General features: G+C 41.8%; 1 protein-coding gene across 4 annotated transcripts in view; it reads left to right on the plus strand.

Moving 5' to 3' along the window:
* The window catches only part of LOC145412220 (uncharacterized), a 232477-nt gene that overhangs the window by 64685 nt on the left and 140871 nt on the right, over positions 1–26921 (plus strand). For all 4 annotated transcript variants that reach the window (XR_013899542.1, XR_013899543.1, XM_080282150.1 and 1 more), the window contains exon 9: positions 21981–22033. Coding sequence is in view for 2 of the 4 variants with exons in the window: in XM_080282150.1 (XP_080138276.1) it covers positions 21981–22033 (53 nt within the window). In the remaining 2 variants the exon portion in view is untranslated. The remainder of the gene's footprint in view (positions 1–21980; positions 22034–26921) is intronic.

The raw sequence follows: 26921 nt of genomic DNA on the forward strand, positions 1-26921 counted from the left end.
CTAGCCATCCAGATCTTAATATCAGACAATAGAGATTTAAGCTTAGTATCGTTGATGTCTGACATCTTAATGTAGAGCTGGGTATTGTCAGCATAAAAATGATAGGACACGTTGTGAGCATCGAGTAAAGACAACAAACTACTCCTGTAGATTTGAATAGAATTGGACGCAAAACTGATCCTTGAGGGACCCCGAATAGAAGGGGAGCAGAATCACAGCTAGTGTAATCAACAACCACTCTTTGAGATCTGTCTGACAGATACGACTTAAAGAGCAAAAGAGCATTATTATGAACGCCCTAAAAATACAGATCATTCAACAGTAGTTTATGATCTACTGCATCAGAAGCTGAAGACAGATCCAACAGAACCAGGAGAGTGGACATCCCACCACAGGTATTTTTCACCAAGTCACTAAGAATCCTTGTTAATGCAGTTTCAGGTGATTGGTATTTTCTGTATGCTGATTGAACAACGGGAATGACTCGGTTATGTTCCAGGAGTGGTAAGAGTTGATCCAAGTATGAGCTGGTCAGTAATCATGGATAAGAAAGACAGGTTAGAGACAAGGGGATAATTTGTTATGCTCTTGACACCAAGGATAGGTTTCTTGATTAATGGCCTAAGCAGGCCACATTTCTCAGACTACACAAAATTACTTTCCATAAAGCATCAGTTTATTATGTTGCTGATAAAGTCTGCAGCATGCTTTTGCACATCAGTCAGTTGTGACAAGATACACGGATCAAGTGGGCAGAATGTTTTGTTAAGTTCTCTTATGTAACATTTGACCTTATTTTCATTCAGTGGATGAAATGTTGAAAGTAAATGACCCCATGTGGGCTGTGGTTGGAAGTCAACTGAATACACTTCACTGGAACTATTGTCTAAATAATTTTCTATGCAAGATATCTTAGTTGTAAAAAATGAAAGCAAAATCAGAAGCCAGTTGGGCGTTGGATATAGAAGTTGGTTTAGCTGTTACATTCCTCCAACCAACCAAATTGTTCACAACTGCAGACTTTTTTTTTTTTTTTTTTTTTTTTTTTTTCCCCCCACCACATGAATCAACTTTATCTTGATAATACCTTGCCTTTTGGGATTTTACAGTGTGAATAACTGCTCTTCTCCCACAAACTCTCCAGTACAAGTTTATCTTTCAACACCAGACTACATGCACAGTACACACTACACTTTTTCAAAATTAAAAAGAAAAATGGTGCAATTAAATCTGGCCTCGGAGTTCCTAGGGAGGGGGACCATAAATTCCCCAACCATCCGCCCCTCTCCTGGTGACAACTCAGAGAGATGCCTGGAACCACTGTCTGAATCACTTCTTCATTTCTGCAACATTCATGGCCTTTCTTCTAACTTTCTCTTAGTCGAACATCACCTCCTCCTCTGAACCTCAACTTCTCTTCCTGTCTGAGACTCAGCTGTCTGAGGCAACTGACAGCAAACCCTTTTCTCTTTCTTCCTACTGTCTCTATACAGTGAGTCTTTGAAATATGAAAACCCGAAGTACGAATTTTCGATGGTATGAAAGCGATGAATGTAGGACAAATTCCACTACGAAAATATCTGTCTCGGTGATACGAAAATTGATACGAAAGGAAATACAGAGATATCCCTATTATCCAGACTATATGGTGTGAAGAGGTGCCTGAATAGTCTGAAATCACGATTAATCTGGCAGAAACAAAACACAAGTACTGTTAGATTGATTTGTTTACTGGTAAATGTACAATGAAAGACACAACGATCTTCCCAGTTCCGTCTGAAGAAAATGTACACCAGGCGAAATAAAATGAAAACCCTGTTTTTACTAGTGTGTGTACCAAACGGTTTGATTTTTCCACCCTTTATTCGTCAGACTTGGGAAGGTGCTTGTGTTGTTCATTGTACACTTGAAGCAGCAGAAAGACCTTACCAATTCAATTCATAATCCTCCAGCTTGTTTCTGTAATTTTCTGACAACTTTCAGTTTGGCAAATTACTTTTTCTTGCTGAAAAATTTCATCCCTCTTATTATCATCACTTTCCCCTACGATCATTTCCAGCGCAGTGGAAGAAACTCGATGTGCTCAGAGGTGGATATCGTTTCCCAGTTTCCCAAATGGAGGTTGGGTTAGGTTAAACTACAGTATTAGGTACAGATAAGCTCGGTTAGGCCAGATTTAGTTAAACACTTAGGGAAGAGCAGTCCTTTCTGCCATTATGTTAACGAAATAAACGAGTTGTCACACCAGAACTGCTAAAAACGACGGGGAAACAGATTTAACAAGAAACGTTTACTGTTTTTACCAACCCAGAAATAATCTGAAAAATATAACAGACTATCAGGAAGAACTGATGTGGCAAGGTGCTTTTACTGCTTAAAGTAAAGTGTATGTTTAGCCCCCTCAATGGCTGTGTGTTCAGAAATTTGCATGCTCCTGTGGTCGGCCTTGGGACCATTTTTTCAAAGTTCTAAAATCAGTTTCTTTTTCATATGTGAAAATCTCGTCTGGCACACCTGACTTTTTTTTAGTATCTCCCCCCCCCCCAACCCATCTTGTGATTTGCTGTGATTCGTGTATGAATTAATAAAATTAGGATGCGTGTTACATTAGCATGTAAACATCGGTGAAAACATCTGGGATGAAGTGAACTGTGAACACCTTGACTGCTTGGGATAGTGGAGTAGGGTCCTGTAAACGCATCAGTTACCTTTAATCCCTTGCCATAATTGCTCGCAGTTATTTATAGCTCACCCTAACTCAATGTCACTGACACTGGTACAGTAAGGCGTTGTTCAAGGCCAGCAGGTATGAAAGCGATAATGGAATACGTTATTGTTTGTATCAGTCCTCACTCTTTCACACATACACATAAGAATGAACAAAAGAATGAGCAATAAATGTACACTAAGGAGCAGAAATAACTGTGTTCAGTCTGTCCGAAATATGTTGGGAAGAGCGATACCGAATGAAGAATGTGGAGCTGAATTCTAACCTATGAGAACATGTGGGACGAAAGAGTAATTTTTTTTTCAGATTAGTATTTTTGTTACATATCGTCTCTTAAAACTGAAAAGCCCATAATCTTTCGTGTAAGCTTACAGCCTAAAGACCTTACCAATTCAGTTCATATTCCTCTAGTTTGTCTTCTTTATTTTTTTGACTAATTTGAGGATGATAAATTATGTTCTCTTGCTGAAAGAAACTTACTCAAACTTACTCAAAATTAGGGCGCATGTAGCATAAGCATGTAAATATCGGCGAATACATCTTGAGTGAAGAGAACGCCTGACTGCTTGAGGTAAACACACCAGTGACCTTTGTTCCCTTCCCATAATTGTTCGCAGTTTTTTATAGGACGTCCTAACTCAGTGCCACTGACACCGAAACAGTAAAGTGTTGTTCAAGGCCGGCAGCTACAAAGGGTTTAATGGAATACTGTATGAAAAATTCAAAATGGGCTCGGTTCACAGCTCGCTTGCCAAGAGAAAACGAACTAACCCCTCTCTGGTAAACAAATTTTCGGACGCTTTTCAGTTGAGTCCACGTCCCTCTTCTCCTCGCAGCTTCGCTGTACATGGATATTTTTGCAGCTATTCACCTTTTTGTATTGTTTCGCCATGCTTCCCAAGCACCTTGCATCATCGCCAGGATCGGGGGAGCCCGCTTTAAAGAAGCAGCAGCACCGTACTCTAACTCTGAAGAGGAAATTAGAAATTATAAGACACCATGAGGAGGGGCAAGGAGTCTCGGAGATAGGGTGTGCTCTAGGCCTTGCAGCTTCCACCGTTGGAACTGTGACAAAGAAAAAAGAGATCTACAAGAATATGCCCACCTCCTTCTCAACAATTGTATACAGGTATTGGTAACTTCAAAATGGGGATGGGGTAAAGTTTAGGTAGGGGGTCCGAGAGGGTCCTGGGACGCATCCCCCCATTTATATGTATATTTCAATGGGGAAAATCGTTTTGATATACGAAATTTCGAATTACGAAAGTTTGTTTTTTTTAGGACCCTATCCCTTTCATATCTCGAAGACTCACTGTACTCATTTCAGAGCCAAAGGTGGCTGTTGTGTTTATGTACACAATGATTTATCTTGCTCTCATGTTGCTGAACTTGATTCTTCGGAATTCGTTGCTTTCTGGCATTGGCTTTCTTGTCATTCTTTGACTAAATGTATCTGCGCTGTTTAGTTATTTCTTAATTCTACTGACTGAAAAATTCTTCAACTGTCTTACATCTATGATGGAACATATTCTGTCCATTTCTCCTTTCTCTGATATCTCCATTCTAGGAGATTTCAATGTTCACTACCACCTTTAGCTCTCCTCTCCTTTCACTGATCCACCTGGTGAACAAGCCTCCATCTTTTGTTAATGACCTAGAGCAGCTTGTACAGCACCCTACCCGTATCCCTGGGCGCCTTGGAGAAAGCTCCAACATACTTGACCTCTTTCTTACAACTAATCCTTCTGCTTACACTGTTAAACCTTCCTCTCCATTGGGCTCCTCCGATCACAACCTAATTACCTTGACCTGTCCTATTGTTCCGGTACAGCCTGCGGACCCTCCAAAGAAACGTCGATTGTGGCACTTTGGAGTTGCAGACTGGGAGGCCCTCAGGCAGTACATCTTTGATTTTCCCTGGAGTGATTATTGCCTCCATGGCCGGGAGCCATCTGAGTGTGCATTGCACATTATGGAGGTTATTCCCTTGGGCATGGAAATATATATTCCCTTCTCATATCCTTTGACTAATGCAAGAAAGCCTTGGTTTAATCACGCTTGTTCTAATGCGATACGCAACAAGGAGAGGGCCTATAAAAGGTTCCAGAACCAACCCACCCCTGAATCACATCTTGCTTATGTTTCTGCCTGGAATCGTTCTAAGTCTGTTTTTCGCTCTGCTAAAAATACACTCGACCCTCGATTTGACAGACTAAAGGGGGGGGGGGGACCAGTCCGGGAATCGCGAAAGTCCGTCCCCACATACCATTCCCCGGACTGTTACTATACTTCATCCTAATTCTCCAATATTGTCCGGCAATTATTCCGATATTTTAGAGCATTCTGGAATGTAAGCTACCTATACTAATATAACTAATATACTCAGTACATAAAATAATAACACTGACAATAACAGTAATAATAACTGACACAATAGCTGTATTTTGCTAGCTGCAACCCTAAGAATGGTTGTTTAGACAGTTGTTGACAAGACTGTGTAGGGTATGATAGATGAAGATCAGAAAGCTGAGGAAAAAGAGGAAAATGAACAAGGAATGGAACATCACAAGGTCAGCCAACCACTAATCAGCTGACCAAGATACAAACACGCAATCTTGGACCGAATTGGTAATTTTAATTGGAAAATATTTTAATCTTTATGACCATATACGTTTGCACACCTAATTATTTGAAATTCAGTCAAAAATGTGTCCTAAATTTAATTATTAATAGAAAATCAGGATTCAGAGCGAAAATTTCTTAGTTAGCTGAAGTGTTTTTCTCTAGCCTAACAATTTGCCTTGACGGACTTTTGTGTTGTATAAATATTGATTTACAATGCAGACACACTTTTTTGTACTCAAAATAAATATATATGCAAAATAGAAGTCTAACAAAGCGTGCTGACAGTCTGAAGGGGAAATATCTGCTAACACTGGTGCATTTTAGCTCTGAAACCTACTTTTTAAATTAAGTTATATTAAGTACAATTTTTTTCTTTTGTGTATTTCAGATAATTAGGTGTGTATGAGCCACTGTGGCGAAAAAAATCAAAATATTTTCCAGTGAAAAGTGCTGATTCGGTATTCAGTCGCACATAGTTGGGTGAGCTAAGTGAGTAAGAGTGGATCTTATTAACTTTGTAAGAAAATACATATTTTTTATTACTTGTGAATTTTATTGTGTGCAAGCCTTCCTGATATTTTACTGTGTTATGCAGTAAACTATTTATAGTGGCATAGTAAGTGGCAAATGGGCTACTGCCACGAGTTAGGAACTGGTGGAGTGACACAGGTTGGTGGCCAAGATGCGTGTCATGTATGAAAATATCTTTGTGTGTTACAAATGGCCTTTATCGAGTCAAAACCTTGCTAAAATTATACTGTTGTGCATCAGACTGCTTATAGTTTTATATGAGAGAATAATGGCTGGACTTTTGTGAGAATCCCGGACTTGTACAGGCATTTGTTCAGCATTTGATAATATTGTACGGCCTTAGCCCGTATCCGGGAAATCTAAAATCGGGGAAATAGGGGACTGCCAGATCAAGGGTCAAGTGTAATTTCATCCATACTAAATGCTCTCAACTCTCCAACTCGAATTCTTCTCACTCCTTCTGGCACCTTGCCCTAAACTCTTCTAACAACTTTACTTCATCATCCTTCCTATTTTTTCTATTCTGATGGGTCTGTAGCTATTTCTTCTGCTGATAAAGCAGTTCTTTTCGCTCAGACTTTCTCCTCCAATTCCACCTTAGATGATTCCGGTGCTGTTCCTCCATCTCTTCCCCCCTCTGACTTCCTCATGGGTGACGTTAAAATTTCTTCAGCTGACGTATTTTCTGCTAACACTGGCCTTAATACTAACAAGGCATATAGGCCTGATGGAGTCCCTCCTGTTGTCCTCAAGAACTGTGCTTTTGTGTGTACACCCTGCCTAGGTAAACTCTTTCGCCTTTGTCTTTTAACTTGTACCTTTCCTTCTTGCTGGAAATTTGCTCTCATTCAGCCAGTCCCAAAGAAGGGTGACAATTCCCAACCCTCTAACTATCATCCAGTTGTTTTAACATCCTGTGTCTCAAAAGTGTGTGGAAGGAAGAGAAGACGGAGGGGGGGTGCTAGGAACAGCGTGGTGGACTGAAGAGGTGAAACAGGCTGTGGCACTAAAGAAGAAAGCATACAATGAATGGATGAGAAATAGGGGCGTGGAAGAAGTTGAGAGGCGGAAGAGAGAGTTATATGTAGAAAGAAAGAGAGAGGTGAAAAGATTAGTAAGAGAGAGTAAGAAGAGAGTGGATGAGGAATTTGGAAGGAATTTGAGTGTAAAGTGGAGGGACTGTAAGAAAATGTTCTGGAGAGAAGTGAAAAGAGTAAGACAGGGTGGAAGTGAAGTTAGCAGGGGAGTGAAAGATAAAAATGGTAGATTACTAGTGGAGAAGGGAGAAAAAGTGAACAGATGGAGAGAACACTTTAAGGAATTGTTGAACGTAGAGGATGGAAGTAATGCGAGTATAAGTGGCTGGGGAATGGCTGGGAGAAGGAGGGAGGTGAGAAGACAAGAAGAAATCAGTAGGATAGAAGTTGTGGAAGCATTGAAGAAAGTTAAATCGGGGAAAGCCCCAGGAATTGATGGAGTGTGTGGTGAAATGCTGAAGCATGGGGGAGAGATAGTAGTAGAATGGATGTGGAAGATGTGCAGATTGGCCTGGGAGGAAGGTAGGGTCCCGGAGGATTGGAAGTCAGGTATAATTATTCCCTTGTACAAAGGAAAAGGGGAAAAAGAAGTGTGTGGTAATCATAGGGGCATTTGTCTTAGTATAATGGGAAAAGTGTATGGTAGGATACTTATAGACAGAGTTAGAGAAAGAACAGAGAAATTAGTTGGAGAAGAACAGGGAGGCTTTAGGAAGGGAAGAGGTTGTGTAGATCAGATATTCATTCTTAGATCTTTAGTGGAAAAGTTTCTAGAGAAGGGAAAGAAGTTGTATGCGGCTTACATGGATTTGGAGAAAGCACATGACAGGGTGGATAGACAAGGATTGTGGAAAGTGTTAAGAATATATGGAGTAGATTGGAAGTTGTTGAATGCTGTGAAGAGTATGTACGATGGTGCGAAGGCTGCAGTGCGTGTGGATGGTGAACTAAGTGAATTTTTCTCTTTGAAAGTTGGGTTGAAACAGGGATGTGTCATGTCTCCATGGTTGTTCAATCTGTACATGGATGGGGTAATAAAAGAGGTACAAGGTAGGGTAGTGGATGTTGGAGTGGCCCTGGTGAGAGAGGATAGTGTTTGGAAACTCCCTCTACTGTTGTTTGCAGATGATACTGTGTTGTTAAGTGAAGACGAAGGGGAGCTGCAAGGCTTGGTGGATGAGTTTGAGAGAGTGTGTAAGAAACGGAATCTAAAGGTGAATGTAGGGAAGAGTAAAGTGATGGTCTTTGAGAGAGGTGAAGTTAGTGAATGTACAGCGAGGTTGGATGGTGAGGAATTGGAAAATGTGAGTACGTTTAAGTACTTGGGTAGTGTGATGAGTAAGGATGGAGGTTTGGAGGGTGAAGTGCTTGAAAGGGTACAGCAGGGAAGAAAGGTTGCTGGTTCTTTGAAAGCAGTGATAAGAAACAGAGAAGTGAGCATGGAAGTGAAAAAGTTACTACATGACAGTATTGTGATACCAACTCTAACGTACGGTAGTGAAGCTTGGACATTGTTGGAAGGACACAAGTCAAGAGTGAGAGCAGTGGAAATGAGTTATTTAAGAGGAGCCTGTGGAGTCACATGGAGAGACAGGCTGACGAATGAGGATATAAAGGAGCGTTGTGGTGTGGATGTGGATGTGATAGGAAGCGTTATGAGGAACACACTGAGGTGGTTTGGCCATGTGGAGAGGATGGAGGGTGAAAGACTGACGAAGAGAGTGTATGTGAGTGAGGTGGAGGGGGAAAGAGGGAGGGGGAGGCCGAGGATGAGATGGAGGGATGGAGTGGAGAAGTATATGAGAGAGGGGGGTGTGAGTTGGGAGCAGGTCAGTGAAATGGCAGGGGACAGGGCGACTTGGAGGCGATTTGTTTGTGGCCACCCCAAACGGGATTGAGGCGTCTGGCAATAGATAGATAGATAGTCTCAAAAGTTTTTTAGTCTATTCTTAATAGAAAAATTTTAAAGCATCCTTCCCATCAAAACTTTCTTTTTGATTGTCAGTATGGGTTCTGTCAGGGACGCTCCACTGGCAATCTTCTCACCTACCTCTCAGACTCCTGGTCATCCTCTTTTCAGGACTTTGGCGAAAGCTTTGCCGCTGCACTTGACATCAAAAATGCTTTCGATCGAGTCTGGCATAAACCTTTAATTTCCAAACTGCCCTCTTATGGTTTCTATCCTTCTATCTGTGCTTTCATCTCTAGCTTCGTCTCTGGTCATTCTATAGCCGCTGTTGTAGACAGCCATTGTTCTTCTCTTAGATCTATCAACAGTGTTGTTCCTCAGGGTTCTGTCCTATTACCAACTCTCTTCATTTTATTCATCAGTGACCTTCTAAGCTGTACATCTAACCCTATCCACTCGTACACTGATGATTCCACCCTTCACCTTTCCATTCGGTTCCCACAACGTCCATCTCAGCAGTTACTTCAACAAACAGAGGATGAGGCTACGGCAAGCCTAATGTCTGACTTGGCTCGTATCTCTGACTGGGGTAAAAATAATCTTGTTTTTAATGCATCAAAAACTCAGTTTTTACACCTATCATCCTGACTTAATCTTCCACAGGAGTACCCACTAATGTATAATAATATCCTGCTCAACCCTGCATCATCCTTGAACATGCTTGGGGTTTCATTCACTCGGGACTTATCTTGGAAAGATCATATTGCATCTCATGTAAAATCTGCTTCCAAGAGATTAGGTGTGCTAAGCTGACTCCATATCTTCTTTAGCCCTGCACAGTTGTTGACTTTACACATGGGTTTTATTCGCCCATGTAGAGTACAACTCTCGTGTGGGGAGGCTCCCCACATACAGCTCTTCTCAATAGGATGGAGTCAAAGGCTTTTCGTCTCATTAACTCTTCCCCTCTTGCTAGCTCCCTTCAACCTCTGCCTCTTCGCCGAACTGTTGCATCTTTATCTCTTTTCTATCGCTACTTCAATGGTCACTGCTCCTCTGAACTGTCTGCTTGCATCCCTCCACCTCTATGACGGGCGCATAGTACCCGTCTAGCAGCAAACTCTCATCCCTTTTTTGTTCAACTCTCTAATGCAAGAGTTAACCATTACTCCCAGTCTTTCATTTATGCAATGGGTCATCTCTGGAACTGTCTCCCTCTGTCTGTATTTCCTACTTCCTATGATCTCCAGTCTTTCAAACGCGGTGTGTCCAGGCATCTCAAAATAAACGGATCTAGAATTGGCTTTCTTTTGTATTGTTTGTTTTTTTCTTGGATGGAACAGTTTGTGGGCCCCTGACCTTTGGTTCCTTCTTTCATGCATAAAAAAAAATATCATGCCAGCGAGTTAATTCGGTCTGTTGCAAGCCCCACTCACGTTCTGCCTTTCTACGTTGTCTACGCAAAATATTTATGGATGGACCATACTATGTAGAATTATCACCTACAATTATTGTTTTAGCGCCTCAGGACAATAATTATCAAAAATTGATTGAAGCTTATTGTTATATATATCAACCAAATCATTGGAAGAAAGATTTAAAGAATCAGTGCAGTTTAAATGCTGATCAGTTTCATGACACATCAGATGGCAGTCAATGTTACTGTAATTTCTGAACCTGGTGACCGTTTTATAGGGAGGGGATTTCGAGATATCTGAACTGAAAGTGAGCAGAGCATGATCAGAGATGAGGGGGGTCAACTGAGTCAACGTCGACATCCAGTATACCCCTGCAACCAACAGGGGGCAAGATCAAGTCAAGGACATATTCGGAGACATGAGTAGGATCACTCACGTGATTGAAAAAATTATTCTGGGTGATCAGCTAAAGGAATTCTGAAGAAAATGGTTTTGACTGAGGACTGTCAAGCCAATAATTGAAATCACCGCAAACAAGAAGTCCTCCAGATGCAAGAGAAAAGACTTCAAGAAACTGCCCAAACTCCTCCATAAAATCTCAATCTGTGCCTGGAGGACCTAGGCGATAGACAGTTGCAATTCTAATGGTATTCTGATGGAAATTTATTAATCATCATCATCATCATTCGGACATCCTTTCCCACCCTAGGGCAGGGTGAGGAGTAGCAAAGTCCAGATAGCCCAAATTTGCCCAATCCAATGGGCCACACTTCCGAAATTGACTCATCATTCAAGCCCCCCAAGTCCTGGCTCTATCGGATACACCAAAAACATTCACCATGTTTTGTAGCTTGACATAAACTTATCCGATAGAGTCAGTCCGGACACTGCGACGTTATAAAGGGGTGCCAAATCCCAGATCATACACTTCTCCACACAACAGTCATCTAGCCAGCTCGATCTCTTGTCAGTTCCCTAGCCTCACACTTCCAAACATCTCTTCCTCACACACTTATCCACCATATCTTTCCACCTTCTCCTTGGCCTACCTCGCCTTCTCCCTTCTTCAGATTCGCTCAGATATACCTTTTTCACTACAGTACTCTGTTTTTATGCATTCTCACCACATGACCATGCCATTTCAGTACACTCTCTTCGATTCTGGTGTCCACTGACTTCCTCACTCTGCATCTTTCACGAATCACATTATTTCGTATCCTATCCACCCTCTGTACTCCACATACATTCCTCAGCAGTCCTATCTCCACTGCTCTTACTCAAGACTTTTCATTTTCATGCCACACCGTAGTCTCACACCCATATGTTCAAGTTGGTACTAACACTTCTTCATGTGCAGCTGCAGCACTGAAGCCTGTGCTTCTTATCAAGGCCTTCATTGCACCAGCTACTTTTCTTTCTTGCGTCACTCTACTTTCCACTTCTTTTGCACATTTTCTATGCTTTTGTATCACTGTACCCAGGTATTTGAAGTCTCTCACCAGTCCAGTCTCTCTCCATTCACTGTAACATCGCACTGGGAGTCACCCTGTCTCTCAGTAACCATCACTTTACTTGCAAGCAGTACTGCATCAGCAGCATAAAACAAATTTGAGATATTCCATCCATCAGCGTTCATTACCAACACCATCCCTCTCTCCATTACTTGGTGTTTTTCCTTCTCTCATCACCCCATCCAAATATAGTCATGTAGGAGCAGCAGCTCAAGGTTATGATGGAGTACATGGGGGATGTGTGTACGGTATAAGAAATGCGGAAGGGGAAAGGATACTGAAGTTTGGGGAGGCAGTGAACATGACTGTGTGCAACACTCATTTTTAGGAAAAGAGAGAGTAGGTTATTTATGTACAAGTCTGGGGGAAATAGCAGTCAGATTATTTTCTGGTCAGGAGGGCTGAAGGGGGTTAGTGAGGGATGTTACAGTTATAGGAAGCGAGGTATGTGTGCAGCAGCACAAACTATTGATTTGTGATATGGTGCTTAAAGAACATGTGATGAAAAAGAGGACTTATGTACCTAGGAGGAAAATATGGAAGCTGGAAAACCAAGCAGTAAGGGATGCCTTCTATAGCGAGATTAGGAGAGTGGTGGCTGAACAGGGAGCCATAGACAGAGGCATTAATGAACAGTACAGAGCCCTCAAAAACAACCTCTTGAGAGTTACTGATGTAATATGCAGTTGGACAAGAGGCCTACCAAGACATAAAGTAACTTGGTGGTGGGATGAGGGTGTAGAAGCTGCAGTTAAGGAGAAAAGAAGTCTTTTCTGGGAATGGAAGAAGGGTGGTAACAAGGAGGAATACTTGGCTGCCAAACGTAGGGCTAGAAGAGTGGTATACGGGGCGAAGTTTTAAGTCACAGACTTTTATTTGATAACCTAAATCATGGGGAAAGAAAAAATATGATATTTAAGGTGGCAGATCAGGTGAAGAGGGGTAATCGGGATATTATAGGTGAGGAGTGTGTGAAGAATGATGCAAGAAGGGTAGTGGTGAACAGTGGGGATATTAAAGATGCATGGAGAAAGCATTATAATCAGTTGTTTAATGAGGAGTATGACTGGGACAGGGAAGGTTTGGAGCCAGCAGATCCAGTGTATGGCCCTTGGCCTTTGACGCTGCTATTGCGAGTGAGACAATTGGCAGGATGCAGGTGGGGAAGGCAGCAGGTGTGTCTTGGGTGACTGTCGAAATGTTGAAGGCCTTAGGAGATATAAGGGTGAGGTTAGTCACTGACCTGATAATAATGATTATATATGAGTTGCATTGTCCAAGGTGACTGGCTGAAGAGTGTAATTGTAAATGTGTACAAAAGGAAGGGTGAGGACCTGGAAAAAGGAAATTATAGAGGTATAAAGCTTTTAGATCAGATAATGAAGGTAATGGAGAGAGCTCTAGAAGGTATGATTAGAGAAATATTGATGAGCTGCAGTTTGGGTTTATGCCAGGCAGGGGGACCACTGATGCCATATTCATTGTTCGACAGCTTCAGGAAAAATATGTTAGGAAGAAAAGGGATCTGTATTTTGTTTTTGTTGATATGGGAAAGGCCTTTGAGAGAGTCCCTGGAGAGGTGGTGAAGTGGACAATGAGAAAGCTTGGGTTGGAGGAGTGGCTGGTTAGGGTGGTTATGGCCGTGTACTTGGATGCTCGCACCCAGGTAAGAGTGAATGGAGATTTGAGTGATGAGTTTTCTGTGAATGTTGGTGTGCATCAGAGGTCGGTTTTGAGTCCCATGTTGTTTATCATGGTACTTGGAGCCCTCTCACATGACTTCTTAAACGGACTTCCATGGGAGATGTTGTATGCTGATGATTTGGTGTTGATTGCAGAGAATGAAAGGGAGGAAAGATTTAGGAAGTGGAGAGATGGTATGGGGCACAAGGGCTTAAGGGTAAATGCAGATAAAAACAAAATTGATGATATCTAGGGTTGGTGGCGATACAGTCAAAGATGAGGGAGAGTGGCCATGTGCAGTTTGCCACAAGGACGTGGGAAGTAATTCCATCTTGTGCAGTGTTTGTGATAAATGGATGCACAAGAGATGTAGTGGTACTGGAGGTAGACTGCGAGATAATGCTGATTTTATGTGTGCGGCATGTCGGGGAGAGCAGGTGGAGATTGTCAGGCGTGAATGGATTGAACTTGCTGGTGAGTCTCTTGAGTGTGTGGAAGAGTTTTATTATTTGGGAGACATGTTATATGTTAGAGGTGGGGCTGGAGCTAGGTCTATGGCTAGGGTGAGAAGTGGTTGGAAGAAGTTCAGAGAGCTGTTGCCTCTTGTGACAATGAGAGGACTCTCCATGCAAGCTAAGGGGTCTTTGTACACAGCATGTGTTAGAAGCGTGATGCTGTATGGCGATGAGACCTGGGCAGTAAAAGAAGAGGATATTCGCAGGCTCAGACGTACAGAAATTACAATGATTAGGTGGATGTGCAGTGTGTCCCTGCATGCAGGTCCGGGGAGGGCTGGGTTTATGATGGAAGAGTTGAGAGGTAGGATGGGATTGGAGTGTATTGGTGTTGAGATGAGGAGAAGTAGGTGTAGATTGTTTGGGCATGTGGAGAGGATGGGGGATGATAATAGGGTGCAGATGATGAGAAGTGTTAATATTGGGGATGGGGTTGCGAGGGGTAGACCGAGAAAGACATGGGACGAGGTCATTAAATGTGACCTCAGGGGTAAGGGACTGAACAGGGTGGCTGCCATAGATCGTGCAGCATGGAGAGCTGCCATAAGATGACCAAGGCCGATGCATGCAAGCATGTTGGAGCCTACAAAAACAAAACATGGGGACATCACACACCTTTGTCGCATGCCCACACCGTTCGTGAACCATTCACTTAGCTGCCCATTAACCCCTACACATGCTTCACTACCATCATAAAATCTCATAATGGCATGTAGCAGCTTACCATCTACACCGTACATGCGCAAAACTTTCCACAATTCTTCTCAGTTTACTTTGTCATATGCTTTTTCCAGATCCATGAATGCCATAAACACCTTATAGTCCTGGTGAAAAGCCTTCCCTACTATCTGTCTCACTGGAAATATCTGATCCACACATCCTCTGCCGCTCCTAAAGCCACCTTGATCATCACTCAGTAGGACTTCCGATATCTCTCTTACTTTCTCTGTAATATTTCTTCCATATACCTTCCCTACCACACTCAGTAAACTTATGCCATGATAATTCTTGCACTCACTTCGCTCACCTTTATTTTTGTACAGGGGTACAATCACCGCCTTTTTCCACTGCTGGCACACTTTTGCTCATCCATGCCTTCTTACATATCTCCAACAAGCACTTCATTCCATTCTTTCCACTACACTTAATCATCTCTGCATACAACTCATCAACCCCAGTTGCTTTCCCATTTTTCATCCGTTTCACAGCACTCTTCACCCATGCGAGTGTCACGTCTCCTGGCACTGCATTCCTTCTCTGCACGCCCCCCAAACCAATCATGTTTACAGTTGCTCTGCTCTCTCTATTCCCATTTTTCAGGTTTTCAAAATATTCTTTCCATCTGGTCAATACTTCATCCCCACAGGTGAATAATCTACCACCTACATCCTTCACACCATCACATTTCTTTCCGCTTTCACTTCAACATTTCTGCACCTCTTTCTAGAATAACTTCCTATTTTCAGAGTAGTTTGCATTCATTTTTCTTCCTGATCATTATTTATCTCCTTCTTTCTCCTTGTCACTAGACTCTATACGTGCATATTGCTCAGTAGTATATTCAGTTCTGATTTCAACTGAACCCCTTTCTTGTAACCATTTTAGCCACTTCTTCCTCTTTTCCTCCACTGCTGTCTTAACCTCATCATCCCACCACGCCATACCTTTCTTCATTGTTGTTACTTCTGCCACACCACACACTACTTTAGCATTCCTAAAAGCAATCCCTATATGCATTCCACAGGCTGTCCAGATCCATTTCATTCCAATTCACTGATTCTAACATACTCTGTACTCGGGTCCTGTAATTATCTGCCATTTCTATGATCCTCAGCTTCTCCACTTCCAGTCTTTCTCCCTGACTGCTCCTTTCTCTCCTGATCCATCTCATTCCTCTCAGCCTGATCTTGCATACCACAATGTAGCAGCTGTGGCTCAGTGGGTTAGATCGTTCCGCTCTGACCGATGGGTCGAAGGATTGAATCTACCCAAGGGTCGTTGGTAGACATCAGGAAGGGCATTCGGTCATAAAATGCTACATGCTTCAGTCCAAGAGTCCTCTACCCAGGGGCAACACCTTAACCCTTCGGGGATACCAGGCTTAAAACCAAATTATTTATATATAAAATTTTTTTTATATAATCATATGATCTGACAGACCTCCACATCGTCCTCTCACGGCCGTCGTATCAGGAACCATTCCCATCATTGACTGTTCTGCGAGCACGTAATCAATCAGGCTTCTTTCAACACGATCCCTGTTCCCTCTATTCCATGTATATTTATGTGCATCTTTGTGTTTGAAATATGAGTTACAAATGCACAACCTCCTCTCCTGGCACACATCCTTTAGTCATCTTCCATTATCATTTTCTCCTGGTATTCCATAACAACCCATTATGTTATCCTCAGGACCAGTGCCTACTCTTCCATTCGTATCCCCCAATACGATCACTTTATAGCTTCCATAAATTCAAATGAAGATGGGGTCACGTCTGAGTCTGTGAGAGAAATGTTTACAAGTGCTGCTGAGTAGATTTGTGCTATACCTCCTCCCGGATATTCAGCAGCAGGCCTGGGAATACTTATAACAGAATGTGTCTCAGGCAAAGCACTGCGAATAATATTAATATCAGACTCATACAACCAAGTTTAAGTCAAGCACAAAATGTCAAGCTCATGCTAATTTAGAGCTTCATTAATGTGGTCTATCTTATTATGGATGGAATGAATATTTAAAAGACCCATCCTTAACTGGTTCAAGAGGGACGTACAGTAAGTCCTCGTATTTGGATGCATTTTACTTTGACGCCTTGTTTTTCGCGCAACAGAATAGTTTGTCAGTTGTCTCAGTTCGCGAATTTCCCCACAATTGGATGCTCCCAGCCAGCAGCCGACACTCTGTAGACGATGCGTACTAATGCTCAGTCTAGGCACTGTCCATTTTTCCATACAACAGTTTTCCACGAACTATATACAGCAGGTCCAGCGGGGCAGTAGACACCCGTGAGTTTGTTATTGTTTATGATCGTAACGTACAATCTTCAGCCATGTCGTGAATACATAGCAGGTCCAGCAGGGCAGTAGACACATGTGAGTTTGTTATTGTTTGTGATCGTAACATACGATCTTCAGCCATCTCATGCTACTATTTCTTAACAAAGAATCGTTACATGTTTCTCGTAACACTATTTATTTTTGTTTTGATGGACAAATACCTGAGCTGGATGTAAAATAAAGCTTATCGATATTTCAGGATATTTCAGGAAGGAAAGTATAATAACCGTCCCAATACAGAGATGGTACTTTGCCCGCCAGTTTTTTATTCTGTTTGACTATATTATAGCCTTTCTTCCTTGTAGCAGTGAGTAAAATAATGTTGTAATAACTTCTCCCATCTTTTTAGTGACAAAGAGGGCACATAAAATGACCGGGGTTTAGTTAACTGACTTTGATGTCAAAAATTAAATAATCTGGTGAAAAGTGGCAGTTTTTCCTTGGTTAGTAACACCGGGAACTAACCCATCCACCCTGAACACACCTTCACTTGTCACTCAAGCCAGTCTTCACTTTGTTTCTGGTAAGGATTTTTGGTGTTGCATCTCTTTATAACAGTTTTAATGTCTTTTCTGGTACATGCTTATTGTGTTATGCTGTTTTAGCACTAGTAAACACTCTTCATTTAATTTTGGGTAGGGCCTGTTTGGTGTTATAGTACTTTCTGATTGGGTAGGTACATGTCCCAACAGAACACTTCTCTATTTTTCCCATTGATTCTTAACTTCACTCTTTGACGTTTCGCGTTTCACGCGTTTTAGCGGAACATCCAAGCCGCGAAAAACGAGGATTCACTGTAGTCAGCTTTTTAAATGGTCGAAATTGGTGTTTTCAGTCAATCTCTTCCTATGAGCAATCATAATTGGACAGTCTCAACTAGATGTAAAATGGGCAACTGACCGTGAATTTGTATTAGCTTCTTGATGTCTTAAGGAAGAGCAATTGATGCATTTGGGAGAATTTCTGTTTCTACGATCCTTAGATGTATGGGCCTCAGCATAGAAAACGCATTTAGGTTCATCATTTTTTCCAGGAAACCTCACAGATGTATGACCAAAACCCTGACAGTGATGATACTATATATCCTAGAATCTGTCAAAAGTGCGGCATCTTGTAAGATCCATATAGATATAGTTGCCCTATTCTGTGATGGAGGATCTCTCCTCTGGTGACATCTTCAAGACAGCAGTTTTAGTGTCATTCCTTGATCTTGTGAAGAGAAGGTTGAGGGTGCAACCTCGATCAACGAGCATCTTAATTTTATTTTTATTCAGAATGTTAGGGATGATGTCAGAGTCACCTAAGGCAGAGGAAAGGCACGTCACGGTCATTTTTGGCAGCATTTTCTTTTGCTCTGATATGCAGAAAGTACCATCAGAGCCAAAATGTTCATTCAGTATCCCAGCCACAACACCTTTGGCCTTGGCAGATGGAAACTTCATTACTATCCCATCAGCCTTGGTCTTAAGGCAACTGTCAACTGGTTCCAAGTCAAGTACACCTATGATGTCTTCTGATCCCATATAACTCGGAGTGTCAGCACCTCTCTGGTTTTATGATCAGTACCTGTTGCCTACGAATGGCTTTTTCTAGGACATGAGCACTGTTCTCAACTGTGCCCCCAGGCAGATCCCAGGCTTTTTCATTGCCTGCTTCCCCACATCCAAGAAGGTCTGTCAAAGACCTTCTCCAAAGCAACAAAAACAATTTACAACTCCCTCTTCATTCCCTTGTATCTTTCCTGGAACTGTTAGATAGTGAATATTGCATCAGTGGTCCCTTTGCCTGGTATAAACCTAAATTACATTTCATCAGTATTCACCCTTGCCCTAATCATACCTTCCAGAACTCTATTACCGTCATTATCTGGCCCGAAAGTTTTTTGCTTTTATAATTTCTTCGTTCCAGGACTTCACCCCCCACCCCCCCCCCCTTTTTTTTTTTTTTTTTTTTTTTTTTAATAGATGGGAACAAAGTCAGATGAGAGATTTGGCTGATGAAGTGGTAATTCAGAAAAGCAAAAATTTGGTTATCAAATGTTAAAACTACCAGGAATTGCCTTTATGCACCACACACTCTAAAATGGCGTTATTTTGCAGCCTTGCCTCTAGTGCCACATCTGATGCATTTTTGCATATACAGTACCTGTGAGATAGTAAAGCTGCTTACTATCAAGTTAAGAAAGGGGTACCAAGTCCATGACCTGTATTTTTATGGGTTCAGGAAGCTCCCTAACACATTTTCTTAAGTCACTTATTTTGCTTATTACACTTTACTGTCCTTCTTGATGTTCTTTCTATTATCTGGCTACAGAGAGATGCCATAATACCATAAGGGGTGGCCTTTTGTCTTTTGAGTTATATTTTTTATGGGGAGGGGCACTAATCCTCTGCCACCCCACTTGTTGATATGTAGTTTTACTGTACATAAACCATTTTAATAATGCTGTACTTAGCATAGATAGCATGAAAAGGATATTCACCAGCTGTAACCAAAAATAAATTGCTAAGGAAGAGGTGTTAGGGAGCTTCTTTAACTGACAGCAGTATGGGCCAATGTCATACTCTCCTTTGTACATAATTTACCCAACCAACTCACTTCTTATTCCATTCCCCAGCTTCATCAGCTTCCATACCTCACTTTCATAAACACCCATTTACCCTATCCATCCTCCATCCTGACCTTCCGTGCATCAGCCTACCTTCACATTTACTTGCACCTGGTTCTAGAAAAGGGTGCATTTGTGCGGTGGCACTGACAAAGCTGGGCGGCTCTGCTGCATGGAAGCAAACACCTCTCATCATCCTTATCCCCTGAAATGATGATTGTGGATTGCAGGAGGGGGGGGGGGGAGGGGGGCAACTTAGCCTACAACTTATTGTGTTCACAAGTCAGATGAACCCAGGGTTGTTACTGCTAGTGGTGTAACTACTGCTTTTATGACTGTTGCTGTTGCTGCTGCCACTTCCTGTACAATAGAATTGCCATTACACTGACTAGAAAGTTAGGACCTCCTCCTGATATGTGGTTGCATTTTGCTTATACAGTCTTTAGAATCCTGCATGAAGCACCACTGTTTGATGTATGATCACTGCTTTTGCTAAAGACGTTATCACACAGTACCTCGAATGAGGTTTGCTGAGAAAAGGTTCTGTGGAACCAGGTACAGACCTTGTCACACACATTCCTTGTATTGTCGGTGATGACAATGCTTTTCACACTGTTGCCAGTGCCTGTCTTGCTTATACCCAGTCAAAGTTACTGGAGAATGCAATTGCCGACTCGGTTGAGGAGAAGCAGCTTTGTGTACGAACAGACGGAATTGTCCAGGGACATTGCTTTCTCAGAGTTTCTAGAAGCAAGAGCAATTGCTGCTATGGCCCTTGCAGTGGTGGCTCTTGAGGAAGAAGAGGATGCGGCGGCTATTGTATTTTCCTGCGTTGTGTTCGCTCTTGTAGCTGAGTCCCCAAATGTAAACATGATTACAGTATTGTATTGCCATATCACAGTTTTCATCAGTGCATAAAATATTTACTCTTTAAAGCTTTCATAATTGTTAACATTTAAAAATATAGGTTAAATGTTCAGTGCTAAAACATGGAATATTCTCTGTTGAGTTGCTTAGTTGGTCACACTGTTTTGTACCTTGCACGATTGGTGGGAATCCGACCAAACTGATTCCAAGCTTGCTAAGGATACCGTTGACATTTATCATGTTATTGTGCTGATTTACTCTTGTTTCCTCGACAATCCTCATATGAGGTACTGTGTGATACCCCCTTTATACAATTGCCAGCACAGAAGCTTAGTCATTTGATTGTCCCAAGGTTGGCTTTGAACTCGGACACTTACTGTTGGGTGTGTTATTGTCAATGATGGAACAATAATGTTGTGTTGGAGTTCAAGCAGCAAGTTAAATGAAACAATTACCTATTTAGGTGAGACAGAGATTAGTTTTTGATTTATTTGGGGGGTAAGCAGCAAGTACAGTGCAGTGAAGTGTTGACTACCAGTTCAGGTAATTGGAAACTTTTTAGAATGTGGTGGGTGATTCTTAGCCAAAGATGTATCTCCATTGAACCCATGTTGTCAATTATGATAAATAGATTTGTGACGAATATTAGCAAACACATCCTCTGCAAAATACGGGCATGCTGTACTACTACTACTAATACTACTGCTGCTAAAACTACTTTTGATACTTCTGCTATTATGGCTTGTGTTACTACCACCACCACTGTAGAATCTATATACGTTCCCTCAATATCCATCTAAGTGCACTATTTTGAGACTTACCTAAAACATGTCTCACCTATAATATTATTTCCAACAGTCTCCTATATGGCCTTCACACACAGTACTTGGCATTTCCACTGGTGTTATGTGACTTTCATTCTCACTTTAGACCAAAGTCTCTCACCAAAATGCTTTAATGTGGACACTTAACAACTTCCTGCAGTGCTTTTGAAGCCTCCACTCACAGACCTGTAACTGTGCTTCCAACATCCTTTGTACATTTCTCACTTTTCTTTCTGTACGAGTTTTTAAATTCCCTCCATCCACAATCATGTCAGCAAATTCAGTACCCATCAGTTTATTCTGGCAACATTTACTTTTAAAAATATGCATTCACAAATTACTGCATAAATCAGTAAAGCTCATATTCACTGTTAGCAAGCAAGAGCATCACATGGATTGAGTGGAGTGAGATGCCTTCACATGGTACCATTGATGTAACTGGGTGTTGTACAGTTGCCCTTGAACTCCCTCCTCTTTTGCTGAAAATGATGATGGTGAACAATAGAAGGGAAACAACATGCTGTTCACCAGGTTCATGAACAGATGAGCTTTGCGCCACACCAGCAGTAACATATTATTGAAAATCCTCATTATGTTTTCATTATCATGTATTTAGTACTGCAAGTAAAACTTCTCTTAAGTACAGAACTATAACTTGTGTTCACAGATCGTGGTGGGTACCAACGAGGCAGCAGTGAGAGTGATCTTCCTCCGCCGCCGGTAAGTACCACCTTAACGAACAGTACGCATACCCGTAATCTGCTGTCTCTTGTGGATGCATATCCAGTATTACCATAAATACTTACCGGTGAAGACTATTTCTCGTGCATTGTTATTATGGTCGCCATCCCATTTCAACACTTAATTTTTTGTTGTCAATGAAAATTACATGTTTACCTTGATAACTTGCCATTGTTTCTGTAGTTTGTAGGGACCGATGATCCTATGCTGTTTCATTATTTATTGCGAGTGATCTGCAATATGGAATTACTTTTTTCTGGTGAGAATTGCCATTTGGGAAATCATACACTGAGAAACATTGCATTTATTTTTTGAAAAGGAAATTATGTACTGTATTCTGAAAAGATAGGACCAAGCTGAAATTACCATTTGGACCTGCATTTTAACAATCCCATATTACCCTGTGCAAAATGTAGGGGCCATAGCCAGACCACACTTGTGTTGGAATTACATGATTCAAAATCTCAAGCCACTTCTTTTGATTGAGAATCTGCCACCATGCATGTTGTCAGGCTGTTGTAAGGAGTACATCACGTTCGCCTTGACGATTATCTTGATTGTTGCGTAACCGCCATGCAGTGGGTAATTAATTTACAAATTAGTCTACAATGGTGCATTTCTTGGATATGGTTGGGAGAAAAAGTCTGGTGATCATTTGCAGTGTAATATTTGCGTGAATCACGTGAAAGAACACATATCCTTAGCGAGCAATATAAAACAAGTGGATAGAATGGGTTGGGAAAAAACAGGAAAAAAACAGGAAAAAAAAACCTCCCTCACACATGTACACTGTCTTCTTAGGGAATGTATGTGGGCTGTGCATAACCAAAATATTAGAGAAATTTAAGAACTGCATGCTCATTCCTTTGTTTACCTCCCAGTCATACTATCTGCTTGTCACAGTTGAATATGAAATAAGTCCTCCGGGCACTGTATTTGTTGTCCAGTATATGAACTAGTTACTGGGGATGCTTGCAGTGTGTTACGTGGAAATTGTACAGTACTAGTGAGGTGGAGGCGGAAGACAGTTGTGAAGAAAAAAATAAGAGTATTAAGGAGGAGAGAGAGAGCTTGTCAGGATAGAGTTGTGTGATGGTCTTCTTATCACCTTGGAATAGATATCCGTATACAAAGCAGAGTAGTTGGTGTGTGATTTTGCAGACATTTCGCTAAGCTAGTTGCTCATCAGTGCATGATGATTATGGAGTGTTGGTTAAGTATACCATAGACCTGAATGCCTTTGGAGAAACAATTTAAGTGTAGAATTTTCTACTTGTAACTTATGATTATCGTGTTAGTGATATTAATTTAGATAATACTGCACTTGATGTTGGTTTGTCTTTCTAAGCTACCTGTTACCACAGTATACCAGCTGAACTGATAATAGTGGGACAGGTTTATGCCAGAATTATTGCATATCCTTATCAATGTCTGTCGTATATATTGATTATGAAAGGCCAAACTGCCAGTTAAGAAATTTCCTACTTATGTTTTATTTTGCTTGTTTTTGCTGGGTTCAGTCTGCAGTTTTTGCACATTATTTTTTCATCAGCAATTCTTGCACGCATTTCGCTAAGTAGACAAACTTTGAGTTATGAGGCCTAATTCTTACTGCAAACAATGGTTTAATAATGAGAAAAAGTGATGGATTTGAAAGTACAATAAAACCTCGATATAGCAGACATCAGTATACTGGAATTCGCTTCTATCGGACTCGGAGCCTACTGGAATAAATTCTTGTTCATCGGGAAAGGTCCGTTAAAGCTAGAAACGGTCCAGACCGCCTGACCTCAGTCAGGCAGTCTGGTGGTTGTCATTACCTGCATATGAGCATTGGATGGTTGTCGTGACCTTGAAGATGGGGGTTGGATGGGCATTGTAGTGGGTCAGGATCTTCAGGGTGTAGATTGCTGGATACGAGTTGGATAACGAGTAATGAAGCAGTAGTGCTGATTAAAAAAAGAAGTTGGTGCTATCTGGACCACAGTATCGGAAAAAGTCCAGGTTAGCAGGGGGAGGTCTGGATGTCGCATCTTTTGGAATTTTGCTTTTTTCGGAATGGCTTGGGCCCCAATTAGTCCGGTATAGTGAGGTTCTACTGTACTTAACAAATACTGTATCTGTAATGCATATGAAAGCCAGCATTTAGTATGGTGATCCCGTATTATAATGGACTAATTGGGGGAAAAGGTAGACAGCATATTGGATAGTTCGCTATATGAGACGTTCGATAAGGACCTGCAGCTGTACCGGCCCTAGGTTTAGTATACAGTGATAGCTCGATTATCAGGGCTTTGCAGTGTGAAGAGGTGCCCGAACAGTCGGAAATCACACTTAATCTGGTGGAAACAAAACACAAGTACAGGAATCCCTCGATTGTCCGACATAATAGAGCCATCGGTACGTCCGGATATGGAGCAATACCCTGCCTGTATGTACAGTAGCCCTCCTAATTGTGGCATTGTCCTTCATTTTTTCAAATATTTAGACATAAACACGCATGGGAATATCCAGTATAATGCTAGACAGTGCATAGACAACAAAAATCCACAAATAGATAAATCAATCTATCTATATATTGCCAGACGCCACAATCCCGTAAGGAGTGGCCACTTGACTTCGAGTTACCTGTTTTATGGGGAGGGGCACTAACCCTCCACCAACCCACTTGTTGACACGTAGGGAGCACATATGGTTTGGTTATGTGGTTACCACCCAGCGTTGTAAATGGTTTCTTGGCTTACAGGAGACCATTTGGCTTGTCACTCACTGTAAAGCCACCTGTAAAGGAAAGAAAAGCAATAAGAAGTGACAGGAAAGATGGGAGAAACAGGAAGAGAGGAGGGTAGGCACAGAAAAAGAATGATAATGGCTAAGGAAGAAGTAGGCAGCACTACATCAAGTGAGTGGATGATGGTCGCCACCACCTACCACAAAATAGAAAAAGGTTGCAAAGAAAATTTCAGTAAAGTACAGAAAGTTGCAGAAAGAATAATGTATATACAGTACTTACCACTCAGTGAACAGCAGACAGGTGTCATAACCTGCTAGCCTGTAGTTGGTGTACAGTAATTCTGTGTGGTCTGGTGGCTAAGGTAGCCACTCTTGATGTCCATATCAATACCAAAATAATGATACTGTACTTCTGATACTGTTTATCTGCAAGTATCGATACTGATGGTTTGGTATCGATTACTATGAGCAGTAAAGTAGGCTTTCCAGTTGACAGAAAATGTATTTTCAAAAATACTATTTCATTGGGAAGTGGTGATTTTAAGCTCTATTAGCATACTGAATGGCAGTTTTGTGCTCACGTTCCCCCCAAATAGTGGCCATATAATTATTTTAACCTGGACTAAGCCCATTGAGTAATTATGTTAAATTTTTAGTTCATCAGACTGAAAGAGAATGACTAATTGCGAAAATACCTAGCTACCGGTATCGGTATAATCGATACCACCAATACTGGCCAACAAAGTAATTGGTGCCATATTTAAATTTAGTCACTGGTATCGTCCATCACTAGCAGTCACTTAACAAATGTCAGAAAGCTCCTCTTCTCCAACCGTTGGAGCTGGACAGTGGGGACTTCTGGTAGCAGCCACTGAACACAGCATTGCCATGCCTTCACTGCGGCCAGGCGACTTTGACCATTCGGTAGGAGGGCAGATGGCCATTTCTGCTCGACTGGTGGGTTATACCATGGAGGTAGGAAAGAGGTGGAGACAACCTCATGGCCTGACTGTGAAGCCACTGATCTGTCATCCAGACGCCTTTAATATGGCGGATACCCAGGTGACAGCCCACACCTACCACCTTTGTTACTACCTCCAGGACACTCCTTCCCCATAATGATGGTATTGTTTATTGATTACACTTACTGATGTGGTAGATTTATTTCGTAAATAATATTTTACTAATATTTTTCTTCATACAGGTGACAGCCCATGCCTACCACCATTGTTACTACCTCCAGGACACTCCTTGCCCATAATGATGGTATTGTTTATTGATTACACTTACTGGTGTGGTAGATTTATTTCTTAAATAATATTTTACTAATATTTTTCTTCGTACTAAAAGGATGTCTCTTCCATTACACCCAAATGCAACACAGTAGGTGGGCATTTTATGGATGTAGCAGAGTGCTATGTACACTACCTCTCACTCTCCTAGCTGAACTAGAAATGAGTCCACCATGACCATTTCACACACTGGAAATCCAGGTGGAAGGTAACCAACATCTGGCAGGTGTTTGCCCCAGGGAATAGTCAGGTCAGGCCATCCGCCATATTGAAGGTGTCTGTATGACAGATCAGTGGCATCACCTCACTTCCCAGGATTAGCAAGCCATGCCAGCTCCACCTCTTTCCTACCTCCATGGGTTACGCTCGTTTACCAGCACGTGACTTGGTCCAAGGGTCCATCCAGGCGACTTTGATCATTCGATAGGGAGACAGATGGCCATTTCTGCTCAGCTGCTCGGTTATGTTTTTTTTTTTTTTTTACCAATGCATGGCTTGGCTTAAGAGGCCGACTGGGTGACTTTGATCATTTGGTAGGGAGGCGGACGGCCATTTCTGCTCAGTTTGTAGGTCAGGGCCTATATTATTCACGTGTGGCTGTTATTGTCCGAGTGATCAGAGGACTTTGACCGTTCAGTGAGGAAGTGGACGAACATTTTTGCATTACTGGTAGGTTAGGGTCTATTACCAGCACGCGGCCAGAGAGGCTGGCTGGCCACACAACTGATTTTTTGAATTTGTAGGTGCCCTATCTGTGATGTCCGAGATTTCATGTTCGGATATGGATAAAGAAATCCGGGTACAGACATAATAGAGCCAAGGCCTAATGTTCAGATACGAAA

Source organism: Coenobita brevimanus, chromosome 92, assembly GCF_032717465.1.
Source record: "Coenobita brevimanus isolate Jiangsu-jjx chromosome 92, ASM3271746v2, whole genome shotgun sequence".
NCBI classification, from domain to species: Eukaryota; Metazoa; Arthropoda; class Malacostraca; order Decapoda; family Coenobitidae; genus Coenobita; species Coenobita brevimanus.